The 25,392-nt window shown below is 35.8% G+C and overlaps 1 protein-coding gene across 1 annotated transcript in view; it reads left to right on the forward strand.

Moving 5' to 3' along the window:
• The window catches only part of LOC117331046 (serine-rich adhesin for platelets-like), a gene marked incomplete at its 5' end in the record, with an annotated part of 41,911 nt that extends 17,954 nt beyond the window's left edge, over positions 1–23,957 (forward strand). The window contains 26 exons of the mRNA XM_033889639.1: positions 771–1,023; positions 2,505–2,624; positions 2,820–2,948; positions 3,429–3,557; positions 4,096–4,215; positions 5,151–5,294; positions 7,944–8,069; positions 8,450–8,578; positions 9,112–9,237; positions 10,278–10,403; positions 10,563–10,694; positions 10,854–10,976; positions 12,186–12,305; positions 13,220–13,342; positions 13,907–14,032; positions 14,465–14,599; positions 15,174–15,296; positions 15,742–15,870; positions 16,288–16,413; positions 16,875–17,045; positions 17,419–17,480; positions 17,955–18,067; positions 18,369–18,623; positions 18,934–19,063; positions 19,475–19,587; positions 20,318–23,957. Coding sequence (XP_033745530.1) covers positions 771–1,023; positions 2,505–2,624; positions 2,820–2,948; positions 3,429–3,557; positions 4,096–4,215; positions 5,151–5,294; positions 7,944–8,069; positions 8,450–8,578; positions 9,112–9,237; positions 10,278–10,403; positions 10,563–10,694; positions 10,854–10,976; positions 12,186–12,305; positions 13,220–13,342; positions 13,907–14,032; positions 14,465–14,599; positions 15,174–15,296; positions 15,742–15,870; positions 16,288–16,413; positions 16,875–17,045; positions 17,419–17,480; positions 17,955–18,067; positions 18,369–18,623; positions 18,934–19,063; positions 19,475–19,587; positions 20,318–20,486 — 3,552 coding nt within the window. The remainder of the gene's footprint in view (positions 1–770; positions 1,024–2,504; positions 2,625–2,819; positions 2,949–3,428; positions 3,558–4,095; positions 4,216–5,150; positions 5,295–7,943; positions 8,070–8,449; positions 8,579–9,111; positions 9,238–10,277; positions 10,404–10,562; positions 10,695–10,853; positions 10,977–12,185; positions 12,306–13,219; positions 13,343–13,906; positions 14,033–14,464; positions 14,600–15,173; positions 15,297–15,741; positions 15,871–16,287; positions 16,414–16,874; positions 17,046–17,418; positions 17,481–17,954; positions 18,068–18,368; positions 18,624–18,933; positions 19,064–19,474; positions 19,588–20,317) is intronic.
• Positions 23,958–25,392: the final 1,435 nt, after the last annotated feature.

Genomic DNA, 25,392 nt, shown 5'->3' on the forward strand with positions numbered 1-25,392 from the left:
ACACGCGAGGAGAGTTAATAAGGAATTCCAATACTTCACAATTATTTGTTCGAAAACAACACTTTTGGACATGGCAATAATAAAATGAAGGAAATAGTTATTTGGATGACCTTTTCAATTGAATAAAATATATGATACTTCTATATCTACCATGTACTCAAGAAAAAGAATTATGAGGAATAATGGATCCGAATTTCCGAAATTGAAAGACATTTCAAATTATCTAATTTTGCTTAGAGAGGGAAACTAGTCATGATGAATCTATAATATTAAGATATCAGATTAGTTACACTACCGTATAACAAACAGTAAGTTAAACCTTTGAAAAAAGACTGCGATTTAAGATGAATCCCTAAACCCACTTATACCATGATAATAACAGGATACTAAACGGAAACGGAACAAAAATCACATGGATGATGATAAGGATTTAGGGTTAAAGTGAACATACCCTGTTTACTGAATATTGAATATAAAACTACTTCATACAGGAGTTTCGTCTAGGACTCCTCAGTGATACTTAGGGTCAGAAGTGTGGAAAACAAAGGAAGGCTTGGAGATCAAAATGGATCTAACTAATCATTTAATATAGGGGGAAAAGAGGGGGTTTTAACCTCTAACAAAGCCTTTCCAATTTGACAAATATTCTAAAATAAACATTAAATCATTGTACATTAATTGAATACCGTATCATAGGACATAACTCATTGATATAAACACATTGATTTAGTCACAAAGGTTATCACGATACCAACTAACGTGTGTTTCAGACTGGCACCACATGTGACTTCGCAAATGGCGGTCCTAGTTTGTTTGAAGTCGTTCCATGTATTTGTGGAGCAGGTCTAGAGGGGACATTCTGTGAAACTGATATAGATGGCTGTGCCGACAAGCCATGCTTTCATGGAGTCAAATGTACCGATGTCTCCGCCACAGAGGTGGCAGCCGCCGGAGCTGGAGCAGTGGAAGCAACGTGCGGCCCATGTCCTTTCGGCTTAACTGGGGATGGCAGAGCGTGTGCAGGTATACTAATTGTATTTCGATAACGTCCACTCATTCGATGGAATGTATAACGCAATTTTTGGTTATTACATATCGCATTTGTGTTATTATATAATAAATATATAAAAAGCTGTACAAGAGTATAACCTCATGTTGATCAAATAAATGTATTGGTAGGAGACGCAACCTTGTGTTCATCATATACCGGGTATAAAACTTTGACTTGGGACAAATTCATTTTGTTCATAAAATGGCAATTTCAAACTAATGACAAATGCCCATCTTTATCAAGTACAGTATATTTTATCAGGGTATAATCATCCTGTAACGGTAAACTCGTTATACCAATGATAATGTTATCCAAATACACTATAGCTCTAGAAGAGATATCCAATTATCCATCATACACGAGGGGAGATAATCTGGTGTATATAATTTCTATATTTGGAAAACAATCCTGAAAATGTTAATGTTTTGACACGGTTCCATATAATATAACATGAAATCAAATATTTAACACTGGTATATCATACATATGTGTACATCACAATTCAAATGTGTCATGGTAGCAAATATTCGTTTCATGTAAATTCGTGCACAGCATGTTGTAACAAAAGCAAATTCGAAAAGTTATACAGTAATTTACATTTGCCTGAAAGGTTGTTCCTAATAGAAACAAAAAACAAAAAAATGGTAATATATTTAAAGTTGGGCCCAGAGATCTATCAGTATCTATAAATTAACGTAACTATTTTACAAAAGTCTGCCAAAAAATGTAACTTGTATAGAGACGAAGAAAATGAATTGTACAACGATTACACAAATGGAAAGCGAATACCACATTGTATGTGAACTAGATAATAGGTACGGTATTTGTATGATAATGACTGCACAGCTACGTCATTGTTCTAGGGCAGTGGTCCTAGGGGTCCAGTGTGGATAATAATAATTACGGAGGCGGCGAGCTTCACTTTTGATTTAAGTTCAATCTGATAAAAATGTCAAATGCACTAATCCGTAACGTACCTTTTTAAAGAATCATTAAATGTTAACATACATGTATGTTATTATTTTATCATGAGACAATGATTTAGCGGTGAGAAAATAGACCAAAAACGGTCGTGATTACTGATGATGCATCGACTGTGGAACGGAAGTAGGCTATACATTTTAGCGCGGTTTACTACGGGTAATCTGATTTGTCGACAGCTCTGTAAACAATACTAACTATAATCGTCGACCAATCAGACTGTCCATTTAAAACTGTTCTAAGATAGAGCCTACTTCTGTTCCAGATTCGATACATTGTCGATTTTCAAGTGTTACACCTTATTGATATAGTAGGAGTAGGGACTGATATTTGTTTTAATACTAACCAGAAACAGACGCCTGTGTATAGTCGTATTATAACAAAGGTGAGATAAAGTAAGAATATTGCTTTGACAGATCAAGTATTCTTAGTATAGTAAGTAAGATATTGGCATCACTTTACAACTTTACAGATTTAAACGAGTGCCTAGAATTTTCACCATGTGACCACTCCTGTCAGGACCTGGTGGGTGGATATTCATGTTCATGTAACGGTGGATTTGAGCTCCAGTCCGACCTCAGATCTTGTGCTGGTAAGTTAGATTAAAATGAATAACTAAAATAGCATACGCACCGCATATTTCATTACATATGAGTGACTATGATCTTGTTTCACAAATGTAATAGTAAATATGATTGTATCTAAGTGTGATATATATGATTTTAAGTCTGAGAAATGAAGACTAATAAAAAAAATACGACTTTTATTTTGTGATTATGTATTATAGATATTGACGAGTGTTACCGGGGAACTGACTTGTGTAATACTGCGAACACACAGTGCCGGAACACCAATGGGACATACGTGTGTGACTGTCTATCCGGCTACACTGAAAAGTCTTTCCTGGAATGTCAGGGTGAGTGTTCCAGCAAGGTAGCAATCCTATTAAAACACAGGATGGTGTCACCAGCTGTATAAAAAAAATAGAAAATAATTAGCTTAAGTCACGACGATGATCATTAATTTCCTCTTCTCAGCATCCCTCTGGATTTCATAGTTGACTCGCTGTTCAGTCTGACCAAGTATCAACATTTCCTGGTGGCTATACTACCCCAGATTCCAATAAAAGCATTGGCTTTGATCGTCCGTCGGAAACCTATTGACTATATAGTTCATTCGTCCAATTTACCTCACAGTCCATTTAGCATTTCATTAAACACGCGTTTCTCATAGCGTGTCACGAGCAGCATAATCAGGTACGGTCCCGTAAGAGGTTAAAATCTCACTTATCTCTTGATATAAATTAATTATGATTCTGTTACAATGTGATAATATTTGAGTATGTCTATACAGATTGATAGTTAGATTGTATTTTTGTCTGTATAAACATTTATAGATGTCAACGAGTGTATCACCGGAGCGTTCACCTGTCCGAACAACTCACGATGCTCAAATACAGATGGAGGATACACGTGTCTTTGTAACTTTGGTTACGAAAAGGATGAACAGCTTAACACGTGCGTCGGTGAGTAATAGCATAAGTGGAACATTGGTTGCACTTTATTCACCATGCAATAACGTCTGCAGTAAAATGTATTGTAATCCTATACCAATCATAGTCTAGGTAACATATTGTCAAAGTTTACACTGTAGATTTTGAAAACATTAGGAAGCTGACACATGTTTCCGTTTCTGTAAAGAACAGGGGTAATAGAAATTTATATTTATTATAGTTGAGCTGGAGGAAAACATTGTGTATCGTTTAGATATGATAACATAAAAAAACTCAAAAATGGCAATTACAGTTAATTATTACTTTTTAATGTTTTGGTAACAGCATTATCATAGTTTTAAGTTCTTCATGTCAACAAACACACATTTATTTTGTTTAGTTCCATTCGACTAGATTCATACTATTCTGTATCGTAACATTCAGGTTTTTATATTTGCCAATATTTAGCTTTTCTTTTAGTGAAGATTTAGTCATCCGATCAAACTATACTATTTACGTATTAACTTATTTATTAGACAGTCGCAATTATAATAATTGAATTCATTCGCAGATATTCAGGAATGCCTCCTCCAAAATACATGTGATCAGACGTGCGTGGACGGTGTTGGCATATACACGTGTGAATGTTTGGCAGGTTTTGTTCTTGACGCAGACGCGCGTACCTGCAATGGTAAGTGATCAGGCATGTACGAAATTTACCATTCCAGAATGGCAATAGTATACCTGATGAAAATAGAGGGCTGTCTTTGTTCTCTTATAATACACTTCTTTAAAGTTTAAGAAGAAATATTATGAACTTTTTAGAGTTAGAATAAATCAACGACAGCAAATTTACTGTGGATTATTCAATGGATGTGAAAGCTGTAAAATATCTCTGAGTTCAGTGTCATTATAACCTTATTGTCTCTCACCTGGCCGGCACGTCATTGGTTTCGTATAAGGCTATATGTGTTGAAAAAAATATCGGGATAGATAACCTTGACTTCTTCCACTCTCAGATTAAACGACGATGTTTTATTTAGGAAGTACAATATGCCTGTCTATGTCGGCCTTGTATACACTACACATATGTCAAAGACATCTTTACTTACAGCAAGACAAATACGGAGTGGTTACCTCAAATACCATTATTCATATGACGAATCCAAAATCACGAAATTGCCATGCTTTAATAGTGATACCGCTTCGTCCCATAAAGTTATTGCCATATCGATATTCTAATACTACGTGTTTCAACATTTCAAATATATTCAGACCAACTATAAGGCTATCCGAAGGCATGTTTGACATGGAAAGACATTTTACCGCAAATATTTTCGAGAGAAGCAGATTGATGAAGACTGTACAAATTATGATGTCGACATGACGGTCTTGTTGGGAAACCTGTTGTTTCCTTGTACGTTTGCTGTCAGTAGACAACACTATGTTAGAATTAGACTTCAGACAGAGAGCATTTGATCAACCGACGTAACTGGCCTTTCACCATGTCCATGTTAATATTTCAGTTTTTAATATTTAGTACAGGCGGAATCGAATGTTAGTACATCGAACTACTATGGAATACAATTTCTATATAAAAATCGTCGGTCTGTTATTTCCCTACAGCGAACGGTACGTGTACGGCTTCCCAGATCCTGGCTTGTGATGGAGGTAGCAGTCAGTCCAAGTGTTCTCCTGATCCAGTCAATGGCGGCGCTACGTGCGCCTGTCCCAGTGGATTCGCTCTCAATGCTTCAAACTTCTGTGAAGGTAAGAACAAATCAAAACAATTTCCGTAATGTATGCATTACTTCTGTCTAAATAAATAAAGTTAATCAACTCCTGTTACCGGAAGTGGGTCACTTTTTGATGGATATTGATTTCGGAACTGTTTAGATGCTACCATTTAAATAGAAACAGTCAAAGTTATAACGGGTTTAAGGGATATGCTAAGGATGATTTATTTCAGAAATGGTAAAAAAGGGAGAAAAAGCAGGAATATTGAAAAAATTTAATTATGACGGAGAATTAGAAGCCCTCATATGTATATTGTACGATGCGTCGACTACTTTATTTCAAACCAATCAAAACAAAAGCAACATCACACAGACTGAAAATAATACATATATGTTTAGTTTTCCGTATATAACGTTATGTTTTATGTTTCCCATTTCTATTTGTTGGTTGAAATAATATATTAAAAAATTCTGTGTTACGGAAAGAACTTTGGATAATGGGGAAAATGTAAAGGATGTGCCTAACCTTAACATATGTACAGAATTTGTCTAACTTTAACACATCTACAGAATTTGTCTAACTTTAACAGATGTAAACGATGTGTCTAACCTTAACAGATGTAAAGGGTGTGTCTAACCTTAACATATGTAAAGGATGTGTCTAACCTTAACAGATGTAAACAATTTGTCTAACCTAAACAGATGTAAATGATGTGTCTAACCTTAACAGATGTAAAGGATGTGTCTAACCTTAACAGATGTAAACGATGTGTCTAACCTTAACAGATGTAAAGGAGGTGTCTAACCTTAACAGATGTAAAGGGTGTGTCTAATCTTAACAGATGTAAAGGATGTGTCTAACCTTAACAGATGTAAAGGGTGTGTCTAATCTTAACAGATGTAAACAATTTGTCTAATTTTAACATATGTAAAGGATGTGTCTAACCATAACAGATGTAAACAATATGTCTAATATTAACAGATGTAAACGATGTGTCTAACCTTAACAGATGTAAACGATGTGTCTAACCTTAACAGATGTAAACGATGTGTCTAAACTTAACAGATGTAAAGGATGTGTCTAAACTTAACAGATGTAAAGGGTGTGTCTAATCTTAACAGATGTAAACAATTTGTCTAATATTAACATATGTAAACAATATGTCTAACCTTAACAGATGTAAATGATGTGTCTAACCTTAACAGATGTAAAGGATGTGTCTAACTTTAACAGATGTAAAGGATGTGTCTAATCTTAACAGATGTAAACAATTTGTCTAATTTTAACAGATGTAAAGGGTGTGTCTAACCTTAACAGATGTAAATGATGTGTCTAACCTTAACAGATGTAAAGGATGTGTCTAACCTTAACAGATGTAAACGATGTGTCTAACCTTAACAGATGTAAACGATGTGTCTAACCTTAACAGATGTAAACGATGTGTCTAACCTTAACAGATGTAAACGATGTGTCTAAACTTAACAGATGTAAAGGATGTGTCTAAACTTAACAGATGTAAAGGATGTGTCTAACCTTAACAGATGTAAAGGATGTGTCTAATCTTAACAGATGTAAACAATTTGTCTAATTTTAACAGATGTAAAGGATGTGTCTAACCTTAACAGATGTAAAGGAGGTGTCTAACCTTAACAGATGTAAAGGATGTGTCTAAACTTAACAGATGTAAAGGATGTGTCTAACCTTAACAGATGTAAAGGATGTGTCTAACCTTAACAGATGTAAAGGATGTGTCTAAACTTAACAGATGTAAAGGATGTGTCTAACCTTAACAGATGTAAAGGATGTGTCTAACTTTAACAGATGTAAAGGATGTGTCTAATCTTAACAGATGTAAACAATTTGTCTAATTTTAACAGATGTAAAGGATGTGTCTAACCATAACATATGTAAACAATTTGTCTAACCTTAACAGATGTAAACGATGTGTCTAACCTTAACAGATGTAAACGATGTGTCTAAACTTAACAGATGTAAAGGATGTGTCTAAACTTAACAGATGTAAAGGATGTGTCTAACCTTAACAGATGTAAAGGATGTGTCTAACCTTAACAGATGTAAAGGATGTGTCTAACCTTAACAGATGTAAAGAATGTGTCTAACCTTAACAGATGTAAAGGAGGTGTCTAACCTTAACAGATGTAAAGGATGTGTCTAAACTTAACAGATGTAAAGGATGTGTCTAACCTTAACAGATGTAAACGATGTGTCTAACCTTAACAGATGTAAAGGATGTGTCTAAACTTAACAGATGTAAACGATGTGTCTAAACCTAAACAGATGTAAAGGATGTGTCTAACCTTAACAGATGTAAAGGATGTGTCTAACCTTAACAGATGTAAAGAATGTGTCTAACCTTAACAGATGTAAAGGATGTGTCTAACCTTAACAGATGTAAAGGATGTGTCTAACCTTAACAGATGTAAAGGACGTGTCTAACCTTAACAGATGTAAACGATGTGTCTAAACCTAAACAGATGTAAAGGAGGTGTCTAACCTTAACAGATGTAAAGGATGTGTCTAACCTTAACAGATGTAAAGGATGTGTCTAACCTTAACAGATATAAACAATATATCTAACCTTAATATATATAAAGGATTAAGATTATCAGGACGTAAATTAGAAATGTTCGTACGATTTACATTTGTTTGTGTCTACTTTAGATATCAACGAATGCCTGTCCAGTACAGGGGTGTGCGATCTCGTGTCCAGCACGTGTAATAACACGGAGGGAGGCTATGTGTGCGACTGTAAAACAGGTTTCTCTCGCGTCGGCGATTCCTGCACAGGTTGGTATCCGGGTCGAAGAACAATGTTATCAAAAGAGGTGGTGACGGTGTCTTTAATATATGTTTCTTTATAACTAAGTGAACACATAATTGTTGATTTTCCTTTAAAATGTAGATAAACATGCTTTAAGAAATGTTTTGCAATCGTGTTGTTAGAAATAAAGAATACGAAATATTGAGACGATTTAGTGTTCGTCCACTGTACAATTATATTGTATACACGACGCTGTTTGTAACTGGTAACACCGTTACTGGTAGTTATTTCCTGAATCATGTGTTGGGCATAGTTATGAAATGGCATTATATTAGAGTATATAGTTATTCTATTAAACACTTTGTGGACAATAAATGAATATTTCTGGCCATTATTATATCTACAGATATAAACGAGTGTACAGCGGGATCACACGGCTGTAACTCCCCGGCTTACTGCATTAACACAATAGGAACATACGGGTGTTCTTGTCCAGACGGCACGTTCTTGCTGGCGGACGGTCGGACATGTGAGAGTAAGTACAGGATGTCAAAACAATACTAGCTTAGTACTGTACAAATGTATGTAATGAGGAGCTTTAATATGCCACGGGTATAGAATATCTCGTGAAATTGCTATCAGCATACATAAAATCATAAAAATGTCATCATTTAATCAGAAAAAAACATTGTATAAAGTAATATGATGTGTTTTAGAGATGAGATATTATGAAGGTGGTTTACTTTAGAAATGACCAGAAAAGAGGAAATAAAAACAGGTACAACCTGACAGAGGATTATTACACTGTAATCAGCTATCAAGAAAAGTGAAAAAAAAAGTTTTACAATAATATGAAGCAAATACGTTTTGAAAGCTGATCCTATACTAAGGAAGTTTAGAAATTGCAAAACTATCGCAGATTTGTATCAGTTAAAATATGTATCATCTACGGCAGATCAATTGCTCATTGCGCATTCTAATTGCCTTTGATCTGTAATACCAATTTAAAAGTGTACACAAGTAAAGCAAAATATCTAAATTTTAATATGTTTATATGTTATTTTCTAGATATAAATGAGTGTGCACAGGGTACAGACAAGTGTGATACCGAGAAGGGTATATGTACAGATCAAACTCCTGGCTATTCATGTTCTTGTCCGTCGGGATACACCGGCAATGGATTCACCTGTATCGGTAAGTTAAGATAAGATAAGATAAATTTTATCACCAGTGCAGGACCTTTTGATCCTCTATACCGGACTCCAAATTATGATTATTACAATATATAAAATCAATAAATTGTGACAACAGTTACAATTCCTATATAATTTCACACTTATAGTTTTATGTATGTTTATCTAGTCTGTTTTTGAAAGAATTTACTGTTCGTACTAGGACATGTTCTGGGAGATCGTTCCATATTCTAACAACGCGCAGACCAAAAAAGTGTTTCCTTATATCTAGCCGAGAATGCTGCGGTTATAACTTTTTATCATGTCCTCTTGTTCCGTGTCTTTGAACCTCGTCGCTACAGAGCTTGAGAAAGTCCGCAGCTTTGATATCGCTGATATTGCTAGTCAATTTGTAACATTGTGTGTTTCCTAGCTGTATCAGATTGACCTTTATCAATACACTGTTCATGTGGTGTCCGTGAGTGCGTTACATACCTTTCTACCACAATACCCCGTGTTATTCAACTCTCAGACCATCAGTTAATCATTACAGCTGTTGATTAACAATCTGTTTATACCACACGTGGTATAAACTCTGTACGCATTTCGATTGGCTAACACGGTGAACTTTGACCCAAGCTGCAATTGTTATTGACGTCATCAATAATCTAATGACGTCACATCACCGGGTCCCGGACGTCACCGGTACACTTTATTTGCATACGCGAAATTATACTTGGCCACGTTTCCCTTTGATTCAAGCCGATATTATTGTGGTAGAAACAGGTAACACGACTCGAAATTGTTGGATATGGAATTTATTTCACACTCGTAAGTTATTTTTTAAAAGTTGCAAAAAACACTCGCTAAAGCTCGTGTCTTTTATAACTTTTAAAAAATAACTTACTCGTGTGAAATAAATTCCATATCCAACAACCACTCGTTGTGTAACCTCTATATGTCAGATTTACCTATATAACCGATACATTGATAGTGTGGCTTTTGTGATTGTGTTCTCTAATTATGTAATATTTTGCTAATTTAATTTTTATATTTGCGTAGATTATAATGAATGCGCTCAGTCAAACAAAGGAGGCTGTTCTCAGCGCTGTATAAACCTGATTGGATCACATTACTGTAGCTGTTTTGATGGATACCGGTTAGGGAATGATACAACAACCTGTGAAGGTACGGCCTTCTTGATTTTATGATTTAAACTGCTTATAATATGTGCTACTAAAGTGTTAAGCTAAATGATATGTTGCCATATTACTTGCAATAAGCGTTGGCTTTTCAGAAAGGAGCACAGTCGAATAACAAAGCTGACATGATCTTTTGATATTGTAGACATCAACGAGTGTCAAGAACCTGGGGGACACGACTGCTTCTCGACAGAACACTGTACAAACAATGACGGCAGTTACTCATGCAGCTGTCCGACGAACTTTACTCTGAAGGGGGATGGTAGGACATGTCAACGTAAGTACATGCACTCACGAGAGACCTCATTTGTAAAATAGTCATCTCCACTCAACCTTCCATTTTCATCTTCTATTTTCTCTCTGCAAGCACATATTATATGATATAACATGACATTATGGATGGCATATGACTTAAAACCTGATCAATTTTATGCAGCCCTGTACCAGTGTAGTGCCAATCACGGCTGTAGTTACAGCTGCGCAATGATGAACGGTGTAGAAACCTGCCTTTGTGAACCCGGGAATCAGCTGGACTCTGCCACTAACAGAATATGTGAAGGTACATCATATCATAGTTCTTCTGTGTCTTAAAGTTTAGAAATAAGATGCATAAAGATTACTAGAAAATATCTAACCTGCATTACAGATATGGAACTTTAAAATGTAAAGCATATACAGACGAGTATTTTTGTATAACTAATCTCCACAATCTAGTGTGGTAGGTTATCACGGTAAATCTGGTATCAAACTCATCAACATATCATGGCTAAGCTTGTAAACAAATCACTTTATCATTACAGACATCAACGAATGCAGGTAACTGGTCACTCATTAATTTATGAATTGTAACAGCTTTAATGTGTATACAATAGTGACTCTACTACTAAGGTGAGAACAGTTGCCATGTTACTGATACAGCGTTGGTGTTCAACTCGTGCTCACACAGGTGGAGAGAGTCAGCTGTAATGTATGTACAATTGTGCAACTGTATACACAACGGTGGAGAACTGAGGTACACGTGCTCGACAGACACTGTAAATGACGGAGTTACATGCACTCGTACTAACACAGGTGGAGGAGAGCAGTAATGGTGTACAATGTGTCAACTCGTACTACACACAGGTGGGGAGAGCCAGGTGTAATGGTATGTACAATGTGTCAACTCGTACTACACACAGGTGGAGAGAGACAGGTGTAATGGTAAGTACAAGGTATGTGTCAACTCGTACTACACACAGGTGGGGAGAGTCAGGTGTAATGGTATGTACAATGTGACAACTCGTACTACACACAGGTGGAGAGAGTCAGGTGTAATGGTATGTACAATGTGTCAACTCGTACTACACACAGGTGGGGAGAGTCAGGTGTAATGGTATGTACAATGTGTCAACTCATACTACACACAGGTGGAGAGAGTCAGGTGTAATGGTATGTACAATGTGTGTGTCAACTCGTACTACATACAGGTGGAGAGAGCCGGGTGTAATGGTATGTACAATGTGTCAACTCGTACTACACACAGGTGGAGAGAGTCAGGTGTAATGGTATGTACAATGTGTCAACTCATACTACACACAGGTGGAGAGAGTCAGGTGTAATGGTATGTACAATGTGTCAACTCGTACTACACACAGGTGGAGAGAGTCAGGTGTAATGGTATGTACAATGTGTCAACTCATACTACACACAGGTGGAGAGAGTCAGGTGTAATGGTATGTACAATGTGTGTGTCAACTCGTGCTACACACAGGTGGAGAGAGCCGGGTGTAATGGTATGTACAATGTGTCAACTCGTACTACACACAGGTGGAGAGAGTCAGGTGTAATGGTATGTACAATGTGTGTGTCAACTCGTACTACACACAGGTGGAGAGAGTCAGGTGTAATGGTAAGTACAATGTGTCAACTCATACTACACACAGGTGGAGAGAGTCAGGTGTAATGGTATGTACAATGTGTCAACTCATACTACACACAGGTGGAGAGAGTCAGGTGTAATGGTATGTACAATGTGTCAACTCGTACTACACACAGGTGGAGAGAGTCAGGTGTAATGGTATGTACAATGTGTCAACTCATACTACACACAGGTGGAGAGAGTCAGGTGTAATGGTATGTACAATGTGACAACTCGTACTACACACAGGTGGGGAGAGCCAGGTGTAATGGTAAGTACAATGTGTCAACTCATACTACACACAGGTGGAGAGAGTCAGGTGTAATGGTATGTACAATGTGTGTGTCAACTCGTGCTACATACAGGTGGAGAGAGTCAGGTGTAATGGTATGTACAATGTGTGTGACAACTCGTGCTACACACAGGTGGAGAGAGCCAGGTGTAATGGTAAGTACAATGTGTCAACTCGTACTACACACAGGTGGAGAGAGCCAGGTGTAATGGTATGTACAATGTGTCAACTCGTACTACACACAGGTGGGGAGAGCCAGGTGTAATGGTAAGTACGATGTGTCAACTCATACTACACACAGTCGGAGAAACACACAAGATCTTGTGTAAATGTGTTCTAATTTCAACAGGTATCATACAAAGGTAAAGAGCATGTTTCATAATAAAGGATCATATAAACAACGTGGATAAGCGATTTGTCATGAAAGTGATTGATATCAGCATTCTCTGTCGGTTTTGGAATAAAATAGATATTTAACATGATCAGCATTTAGTATTATACCAATGATTAATGACAGTTTGTTAGTATACGAAGAAAACGTGTATAATTGACAAGTTACATTACATTCAACAGTAGATAGCCTGTAATGCATGCTATACTGTTTTACCTTCAGATGTCGATGAGTGTCTGGCCCAGACATTCACGTGTGGCGCCAACAGCAAATGCGTGAACACAGAGCCAGGATACAACTGTACCTGTCTTGTTGGATATACAGATATCAGTGGTACCTGTCAAGGTCAGTAAAGGTTGACATTGATACATAGGTTCCTCAATATATCTATATAAGGTCACAGAAAATACCATCCCAAGTATATCATCATCCGCCTTATAATGTTAAATCATGATATATTGTTATCGTCACATGTACATATTTTATACATACAATTATTTATATCCTATTTTAAATATTAAGGAATTTGCGTTTAGACTTATAATCCAAATGTACTTTTAATTAGCACAATTTTATCTAAATCGATTTCCTTGTATAGCGTATACATTAATTATCCATTGTAGAAAACACCAGTTATCGAGAAAGTTAAAATTAAACAGAATCACGAACTTGCCACCCTCCCTGTTTGGGAAGAAGTCTTCTGAATAAATTCATAAATTAAAACATAGATCACCAGTTAATCCTCGTAATTATTATATTGAATATATCCTGGACCAGAAGAAAGAAAACAATATAAGGTAAATAGTGTCAAAATAACGACGTCCAAAAATGTATTTAGTTTTTATTTGTACCAAGAAAAGGTATTTATAAGATATCTCTAATAACATGACGTGTATCATCTGTTTGTAGACCTTGACGAGTGCCAGCTCGGGACACATAATTGCAATACTACAACTGGCGACTGCACTAATACACCAGGAGGGTTCACGTGTGCATGTAAAACCGGTTACTCTGGTAACGGCATCACGTGTACAGGTGAGACGATCACAACTTCCCTTATTGTAACTTTGACTTTTACGGTATGATGGTATACTGTTGAAGTTCTTATTCGGCGCGCTCAACTATTGGAGTAAAAATGGAATTAAGCAAAATAACCCAATCATGAGTCGGCGCACGAACAGTACATGCTGTGGAAAACAATAAACAAAAACTAATATTTGTGCCACTTCGCGTTAGTTCAACACGCTAAAAATGAGTCGCTAAAATATATACGTTTATGGGAATCCAAGATCCAAGAGGTTTGGCAATGTTTTAGAGTAAATGTGTTCAGTACCGAAAGACTTCCACCCACGAATAGGATATGAAATGGGATAAAAACTTATAGATTATGTACAAAATATTATATGTTACCTGTTTTTATTGTTCTCTCGTACATACAATACCTAGTAATATGTATAACTTTCCCAGATGTTGACGAGTGTCTGCTCGGCACTGACAATTGTGCTCCCGGTAGTCAAGGCTTGTGTACCAACACAATTGGATCCTACACTTGTAACTGTACCGAAGGGTATCTGTTGGCGTCCAATGGTTTCGCTTGTGTTGGTAAGATTGTTCCTTCAATTTTATACGTTTGATAGCTTCTTAAATAGTATACGTTTTTTTATAATTCTTGCACTAACTTCATGGTTCGTAATTGTACAATAACAGCCATAGATAGCACGCTTCAATTGAGTAACAAATTACAGTATAAGCTTAATAATAGGACTCTTAAATGATTATAGGTGCAAAAAGAAAGCTGTAGGGGAGCTTAAGAAAAATAATCAGATTTTACAGATATGAATATTATGTAGAAGGGAAGATGCACTGACCACATGACGTCACAGACTGTGGTATTTTAGGTAAAGGGTTTATGTAAAACATGTGTTTATGTTGTACCCCGCTAACTGCTGTTAGTATCTACTATTGATTTAAGTTTATAATTAAACTTCTGTGGTAATGTATGCGTTTTACCAACTATAACTACTGCTGTTTTAACAGAGATTTACTGTCATATGCCCCTAATGATACCTTGGTTACAGTTTGGCCGCTAATTCACTATTTATTTTGATATATTAGATTAAATGTACATGTGACACAACAACGGTTGTTTAACGTGCGTTATGATTTATTTCAATAGACATAGACGAATGTACAATGAACACGGATAACTGTCAGTTTAAATGTAACAACATTGAGGGGGGTTACCATTGTACCTGTGATGATGGATACAGACTGGCTTCGGATCAATCGTCGTGCATTAGTAAGTTACATGTCTATTTACTACTAAGTTTACCCATTTTAACCAGATAGACGAATTATGATTGAAATTATCATCCACTATCAAAAAACAGTGTTGCTGTTCTGTCGATTGTGGGTAACAATTGTACATGTTCTTAAGACTGGTAAGCATATATTATGCAGATAAACATATATGGTTTAGTGAAAAGTTGCAGTAAGTCAGTTTTATCATTTACGCCGATGCAATGTATTCGCGTGGGCAATCAAAGATAAGATAAGATAAGATCAAGATAAGTCGATTCGGCTTAGCACTTTAAACATACAAGACAGCCAACGAATCGACCAGACTAATTCGGCCATGCTTTGTTCACGGCCTCCTTTTGTCCCATATTTAATTAAAAGATATATGTCATTCACCATTTCGACACTACACTGATCAATATATATCTGCATTGCTTGACTTCTAGTTGATAAAGTGTGTACTAACTCAACGTTTGCCGGAGCATGCAGTTATCAATGTGCAAAAATCAACGGCACGGACACCTGTACTTGTGCCATCGGATATGAAGTGGCATCTGACGGCAGGACATGTACAGGTACTGAGTATTATAGATATGATATATAGTTAGGGTTTAGGAAAGACAGAATGTGTATTTGTATTGTGTATGGGAATACGTTTTGATAGTTAGATCACACCCACATAGGGTTTAGAAGAGGATTCTCAGAGTTAATTATGTGCACATATGCTTAAGTACTGAGATATAAAGATAGGACTTTTAAAGGATAGAAGTTTATGACCTTATAGGTATTGTGCAAAAGGCTTTCATCGTACAATGTATAGCTTCCGAACATCTGAGAGTTCATTATGAATAAACAACGAGATTACAATTATGGCTTGCCTAATGGTTGTCTCAGGGCGCAATGGTGATTATTCATATACATATTGTTGTGTTCGGCTATATGGTCGGGTGCCGTATTTCCTCTTAATTCTGTTACTGTATGATTTGTTTTAGATGTGGACGAGTGTGCAACATTGTCTCCATGTGACAGTAGTAATGGTGGATGTAACAACACACAGGGCTCCTACACGTGTTACTGTATCAATCAGTACAGGTTGGGATCGGGGAACACTTGTGCAGGTATGTCTGAACACTCAGGGCTCCTACACGTGTTACTGTATCAATTAGTACACGCTAGGATCGGGGAACACTTGTTCAGGTATGTCTGAACACTCAGGGCTCCTACACGTGTTACTGTATCACCCAGTAAAAATGGGACCTGGGGAACACTTGCACGGGTGCTTCTGAAAATGCCATTTTATAACATTACACCGAGTTACTTATTTTGTAACGGCTTTGCAATCAATAAAACATTACCATTTGCATAAGATGAGTTGTTTGGAGTTGGTTTAAATGAAATCAACATTAAACTTTGATAATGTTACATATACCAAAGGATTTAAAGTCACGACATGTATTGAACAAGCGTTTGACAGTGGAAATTCGCTTAATAGGTATGTGTTACAGATCCTAGAGTGTAATTTTGTATAGTGTGTGTATAGTTTGATATAGATCCTTACGATTATTGTCGTTTTATTTAGATCGAGACGGAATGTGGGCAGAGTGGGGTACTTGGTCGAATTGTTCCGTGGATTGTGGAGCAGGCATACAAACTCGCACTCGCACATGTACCGCTCCGACACGTGAAAGATATGGAGCAGACTGTGTAGGATCCGGAAGTGAAACCATGACATGTGACATACCCTGCTATCGTAAGCATATAAAAAATGTGTTTTTTTTCAGCACTTTCTATTTTCAATAATATAGAAAATAAAATGTCCTTTATTAAAAACAGTTTATATACTTGCTAATGACATACATGTATACAGACCCTTCCATGGTAAACACCGTTGATGGCTTCGTATGAAAACTGAAATGCTCCCATTTTGACATATATTATTATTTACAGACTACGTAAACTAAGTGTAAGGAATTGTCTTCAAGGCAGAAATCTGCGTTAAGCATATGCCAAGGGGGTCAAATTGAAAGGAAAAGCGCCGACTATAAACGAAAACTATAGTATTTATGTGGTGCCGATAGTTTATTGACAGGCATTTCATAAATTTGAACTTTCTATATTTATAGCAAATGAAGTTGAAGAAACGAATGGTGTAGTAGTTGGATTCAACGGAGTTACGGTAACACAGGTACGTTACATCATGTGTACCCCTACCTTGACAAAACCATACTCCTTAATTAGGCAAACCACACTCCTAACTAGGCGAGCAATACTCCTTCCCTTGGCGAACCACATTTCTTACCTAGTCGAAACCCATGCCTTAACTTGGCAAACGACACCATTTAACTAGGCAAACCACACTAATTTTCTAGGCGAACCATAATATTTACCTGGGCGAACCGCAATTCTTAACTAAGCGAACTACGCCCTTTAACCAGGCGAACCATTCCCATTAACTAGGAAGACATATGGCTTTAACTTAAAAAATGATCTGAAATATATCAAATGATTGACACACATTCTAATTCAACTAAAGACCAATGCTACATGTATGTATATAGTATTATTTTATGATATACACTACCCTCTCGCTTCAAGGTAAAAAGATATGATACATCATAATTGTCGTATGTATATGACAGTTTTAGTTTTCTACTTTCAGTTGACTGCTATTACGTCCTCATTCAAGAATACTATAGCTGAGACCCTGAACACGTTCTGTAACCACAACGAGACAAACGTCCAGCTCTGTTGTAACACCACAAACAGTTACACGTAAGTCAACATACGGGTACATCAATCATTTAGTGAAAAGGTCAATTCTATTATTTGATACAATTGTACTGCTGACGTTTTACTGGTAATTCGATTGCTAGTATAAACGTTTGTAATAGTGATATAATTTGCTCTTGTGCCTGGTGGAGACACACCATGCCATGTTTTTTGGAAGCCCGCCATGAGTTAGATCTCCATTGCCTTCGTCATAGACCTCCAGTAATATTATTTATGTCCGTTTTTACTAGCCACTGTATGTGGGTTTATGCTGTTGCATTCTATTTTTGCTTATTTCTTACAGACCCAACCCAAGTAGTCCTCTAGAGTTTACGACTTCGTCTAACATAGCTTACGGTGCCGGGTATCCACGCGCCCGTTCCACAGGCTCAGGTGTGGATGTGTTAATTGTAGCGAAGTACGTGGGGAGTAGTGCTCTATGTTCCGCTGCTGCTCCAACTCCGTCCAGGAGGAGGCGTGCTGTCGGTGTGACCCTGACGGGACTAGAGCAGGCACTGACACAAGAACTGCTTCAGTCCATTATCAACAACCCAACTCTGTAAGTTCTTCACGCCTCTTTTTTTCTTCCTAGTTAGACCACATTTCAAAATGATTCAAAGTTTGTAGAAAATAATACTTGGATATTGGTACCAAACATCGCATGTTGCTTTACAACTTTGACGTCATAACTTTATTTTCATCGATCAAAATGTCCTACTGTTGCAGAAAAGTAAACTGCTTTTAAAACATTTCATTAAAAACAAACAGTCTATCAAAGTAAAAACTGATGTACACTTCCCATAGCATTAAGAGGGGAGTGTACACTTTCATTTTTCGAGTTTTATGTTTAATGCTTACTTGATTTCCAGACAAGCAAGTATTGCGACTGCGATTGAGACACAGATAAACACTGTCCTAGGTCAGTCGGTCAACGTAACAGTGGACAGTGTAGACTTGGTCACTACCACCACCACAACAACGACAACCACAACTGCAAGTGTGAGTGTCTCAGATGTCCTCCAATTGGTCGTGTTTTGTCTCGAACCCCTCAAATTGTCCTTGCCCCCTCCTTTCCCAACTCCCCCATCAATTCCAATTTCCGTTTAAAGGCTATTAAAGTAGTACGTTGCCCTTACAACTCCGATTGGTTATTGTTTTGCAGGTATCTCCAATAAAACTTACTTGTTATTATATTTAAGGGAAATAACTACGCCTACGTAGTTATAAATTCCATTGAAATGACATAATACGAATGTAGTACATTTTGGCTGTCACACTAGAAGCACACTATTAATGCTTGTATGATATGAACTATAGCTTCATTATTAATGCACTAAGAATGGTGTGTTTCCTCGTTGATTGTTCATATTTTTTGTTTGTTATTTATCATTTAATATTTGTTGTTTACAGACTCCTATAAGGACTGGTCACGGCACCAAACCGTGGGTCATTGCTGTTGCTACTATCGGGGCTATTCTTGGAGTTATAATAATAGTCATCGTGATTGTGGTCCTCCTGAAACTGTAAGTGTCGCATCATATGATATTTCATTACTTGTTATGTACAGAACACGTTTATATATTGTACACACGTGCATGATACGTCATTACTTGTTATGTACGGGAACACGTTTATATATTGTACACACGCGTATATGATTCGTCATTATTAGTAATGTACAGGAACACGTTTATATATTGTACACACACGTACGTGATACGTCATTACTAGCTATGTACATGAATATGTTTGCATATTGTACACACGTGTACATGATACAGTGTACGTCATCACTTGTTATGTACAGGAACACGTTTCTATATTGTACACACGTACATGATACGTCATCACTTTGTTATGTACAGGAACACATTTATATATTGTACACACGAGTACAGTTTTTATTTGAATATTTTTTTGGGAACTACATGTATGTAGGTTATCACCAGTAAGGTGGTTTTTCTGCATAAATATCCCCATTTTTAGTTGAATTTTATTTCCATTATTCCCTAGAACTTAATCAGAGCTAATTGTATCTATAATCACATGATTACAAACCAAATCTCACCAACACTCCGTACCCAAACTCAATACAAACGTGTGTAGATAAAGGTTGCTTGTATGATAGAATACCATGGTGAACGTTTAGTTTGATTGTGTTCTGTTATATTGTATTGAATTTTTATTGTATAGATGTTTTATGTGAATTCAAGTTTTCAAATGGATTAATTAAGGAATATCTGTGCGTTTTAGGAGTAATAAGAACAAGGTCCAACCTCACGACCATGAGCATGTGGAATCCCAGCAGCAGCAACAGAGAAGGTTGTCGCAACAACAGCAACAACAGCAACAACAACAACAACAACAATCCCAGCAGGACCAACAGCGACTGTCCCAGCGACAGCTCACTCAGCATCAGTAGCAAACTGTTGATGTTGGTGATGGATGATGTGATATCTGTATGTGCTATCTGTGATGAAACATTTTATAAATGTATAAATTTGTACCATATAAATACTGTACATCATACGAGTATTGTTTCAAACTTACTTGTAGATATGTGACTATTCACCTTCACAGTTGAATCATATATATGATTTACTATACATTTCCGTTATGTAATAGTCAGATAATAAAAAGCATAATAATAAATCTTTGTACATTTCAATATTCCACATTTCAATGCCTCAGATCAAAGTCCCAGTTCAAAGTCTTTGAATATTTTGAGGGTACCAGGGTAACATGGAACAGACTCGATATAACACATACATCTTTTTGGAGTGGAAAGTCAAATTATCTGATGACAAATCTGATCATGTCTATCTCTAAAGCAAAGACAAGACGATTGGAAAATACGAAGATGAAAACTTTTTGTTCGGTTTAAACTTCTACGAGAATACCGATCCTCTTGCAAATACCACAAGATTTTCGTGCAGAGATCTTCAATCAAAATCAAATTCATACATTCGTATTTATTTAAAAATGAAAGCCCCAGTCTAAGTTTGCATGATCCACGTGTTTAAAAGTAGCAATTGTTAATACGTGCCTGGTTTATCCCATACATGTGTAGTACTATAATATTACAGAGATACAATGATTGCATTTCATGGAAATATATTTTTGTGATAATCGCCAGGCACGAATATGTCATTGTTATTAATCTTTATAGTGTTAGTTTATATATATATATCTTTCTCTCTATATATATATATATATTATATAACTGTCTATTTATTATGTATATATCATTGTTTCCTTCCCCTATTTTTATTGATTATTTTCCGTCCATTTCTATCTTTAGAACTTGTCTGGTAGTTACAGACAGAGATATGTTCCGTCCACAGACTTATTCCTTTGCCTTACTGGTAAGATATATAGTGTTGTTACCCTTGTGTACTATTAAGCATATTATGTAGTAATTAAATATGGCATAAAACACTGAGTATTTAAAATGTTAAAATGAATAGTTAAGCATATTCTGTAGTAATTAAATATGGCTTAAAAAACGAAGTGTTTAAACTGTTAAGATAAATATTAAAGCATATTCTGTAGTAATTAAATATGGCATAAAAAATGAGTGTTTGAAATAACAAAAAAAATAGTCAGAAATGTTTGATCAGAACGAACCATGTTGTTACGAAATATATTTTCGGGCGAATCAAGAAAATCGCTGACGTCATAGCTGTAGACAGATAGAATATGCGTGAATACGAAGGCGCGTGCACAACCACCCAGTTTACATGCCAATATTTGTATAATGAGCTGTTGTATACATATATCAATGATAACCTTTGCGATGTTATATGATTCCTAAATCTACATTACGGCTACAACATCGATAATTCAATTAAACGATTAAATTACATTACGTGAAAAGCACGGGCATTGCACCAGCATTTGAATATTAAGTAAGTCATACATTGTACATATTTAGTACGGACGTTTTAAGCTTGTTATGTTTTGTAATGTAAATTGACAATTTGCACATTCACGTGCAAAGAATTGACATGTCACAATTTTTATGTTGTCACAAGTACCGACTTGATTTCACACCACGTGTTTTAGGACGTACTTCGATAACAACACGTCTATTCATTACATCAGGCTGGGAATATAAACAAAAACAGAGGTACTGCTTGGTGTGAACTTCAAGTCGGTAGTAGGCAATTGCTAGTATTGGTGCAACCGTTTATAACATTGTTCGTTAATTCACGTTTGTCCTTTGTTTATGATATCTTATACGTGTATCACACAATTTACAATGCCAAACGAACGGCGAGTTAATTACTGAAGGTACAAGTGAACTGTACACAGATTCATGTTTACCTGTATTGACATACAGGTTTACACAGTACACCAAAACAGTTTACCAGTATTCACACACAGGTTTACACAGTACATCAAAACAGTTTACCTGTATTCACACACAGGTTTACACAGTACACTAAAACAGTTTACCTGAATTCACATACAGGTTTACACAGTACACCAAAACAGTTTACCTGAATTCACATACAGGTTTACACAGTACACCAAAACAGTTTACCTGAATTCACATACAGGCTAACACTGAACACAGAATCATGTTACCTGTATTCGTATACAGGTGTACACTGTACACCGAAACAGTTTTCCTGTATTCACATACAGGTTTACAAAGTACACCAAAACAGTTTATCTGTATTAAAATACAGGTTTACACAGTACACCAAAACAACTTTACACAGTACACAGAAATATGTTACCTGTATCCATATACAGGTGTACACTGAACACAGAATCATGTTACCTGTATTTACACTGTACACAGCAAACAGCATAAGATAGGAATACATTACATGAACACAATAATACATGTACAGTACCGTATACATGATATCGTACTGTAGGAACGTCAAGCTTGTACATAGAACACCAGACATACGACCAACACAGTATATCACGGAGGATAACTCTCACATAGGCTACCTATACGAGTTATGGATCTTCGTACAACCTCAGAACTCTTTTCAACCTCTTCTTTCAGCGAGTAATTTACACATTGAGTATTTTTTGAAATCCATAGTGTATGCAATCTGTACACAACTGTAAATAGCGTTTATATTATTATAATCATATATACCATATACATGTATAAATCCATGCTCTGACTTCAGTGATTCAAATTAACCGTAAAACGTTTATATGAAAGGAATTAAGAAGACATGAAAAAATGCCAAAATAAAGTAACGTTTTATGCTACAATATTTAAACTTTCAATAATTCTTAGGATTTTTCGACATAAAAACATTAATTAGTTTCTGTTAATTAGTGTAACCTTGATATGTATGGTTTTATACTGTAGATATTTTGTATAAATTAATATCTTTGTTAACGCATGTTGACATTATATAAAATTATTGTTATTTTGTGTGTTGAAATATAGTCCCAAAAGAGACTGTGATAGTTGATATAATAACTAACTAATTGTAGTTTGTTATTTATAAGTGTGTTTTTCACGCGTTATTGAACACAGGTCAATATTCACGTGTGATTTAACACAGGTTAATATTTTGTCTCACCGTCCGTCGTAGGTTTGTTTATAATCGCCTTATACCATGTTAGTACCTGTGATTTTCAAGAACGTATCAACTGTGATTTATTTCATGTTACAATCAAAATCAAAACCATTGAATACTTTACGAAATGTTAATACAAACTGTAAATATAATACAAAAGGGGTTTAAAAACTAATGTCTTTCTTTGTTAAATGCCGGTTATATGTATCAATCAAAAACCTGTTTCGTATTAAGAATCAAAAAAAGTTATACATATTGACCCAGTGGTAGCCTCTGTGATGAAAATGTAATCGTGTTTATATAGCGTGGTGATTTCTTTTATACAAATAAATTCTTACGAATTATAATTTTGTTTGTTATTTATATTGAATACGTTCTTAATGTACCATGTATATCGTTTTAGCAGTGTAAGTGAATGGTGTCTGCTGGAAATGGAATATATAAATGTATACGTATATCGCGTGTGTACTCAAAACATGTTCAGTGTGTGGTTGTACATTACAAATGAATAGTGATGTTAGTGTTTTGTTTTTGACACATAATTGTAAAAACATTCGTGTTGCTTCAATGTCGCCTTATTGGAGACCGTCTTCCTGTCATTATTATTTATAACAAAAATCATTTGACCAATTAATATAACGCCAACAACACACGTTAGACAGCTATAGTGGAAAAAAGGTAATAAGTATATCATGAATTTACGAGTTCCATGTTTTAATGGTATAAGGCGTTTGTTTCAAAATACCATTAGTCAAGGAAATTGAGTGATGCATTTCAACAAAGACAATAAATAGGGTTTTATGTAGATCAGCTTAATATATATAGATAATGTAAATACTAACAACGACTATGACGAATGAAATCAATTTTTAGGTATTTGTTTCTCACAAATACTTCGCAGGGTGATCCCGTGGTTGGTAGGGATGGAATGACTCTATCTCACACGGGGTAGGGAAAGACAGATTGATTATGGCGCTTCAAGTGTCACAATATCTCAACCCTCGTGTAAGAGTTTGACTAGCCAGCACTCGGCAAGTCGCGTGCTGACCAGCCAAACCCTTACAATCGGCTTGGAATATTCACTATTAATGACAGTTCTCATGTATTCATCAAAAATATTGGGATTTGAAGAAAAAGACACCTATCAAATCCATGAAGCTTACTAAACGTAGTAGTACATATTTTATTGTTTATGATAAGTTGGGAAGATACACTAGACAATCGTATTAAAACTCGACCAATGATGTGCTCTGACATCAGTTGATTGCCTCTAGTAAATTATCAAGTACTATTCATAAGTTAAATTGTATGTATACATTACATTAATGACAGTATATCCCAAACTCTCGTAAACTATGCCTGGCACTATAAACTTCATCTTCCTTTTCAAAATTTAAATCATTTAAATGTCTAAGAGAGAAATGTATAGCAAAATATTATTAACTTTTGTATGGATTGTTAGCACATTAAGGTAAAAAGTTGGTAGAAATTCTTAACAAAGAATTAAAGTAAATTTGAGTTCCAGGATGTGCTCCTATTCTATGTTACAATGTAACAGTCAGTAAATTTAAAACCTTGCTGATGGGAGTGCAGGGCATTCGATATCTTGTACATTGTATCTACATGATTTTGATTAGTATAACTCATATTATAGAAGAATCTGTTCCTAGTATTAACAATTTATGTGCATCCTGGATGTGAATAGGCGTCTTATCCTCATGACCTACATTTAAAGTAAATAGCCCTTCCCTATCTTATACCTAGACTTTA

The sequence above is a fragment of the Pecten maximus genome, chromosome 7, assembly GCF_902652985.1.
Source record: "Pecten maximus chromosome 7, xPecMax1.1, whole genome shotgun sequence".
Lineage (NCBI taxonomy): Eukaryota > Metazoa > Mollusca > Bivalvia > Pectinida > Pectinidae > Pecten > Pecten maximus.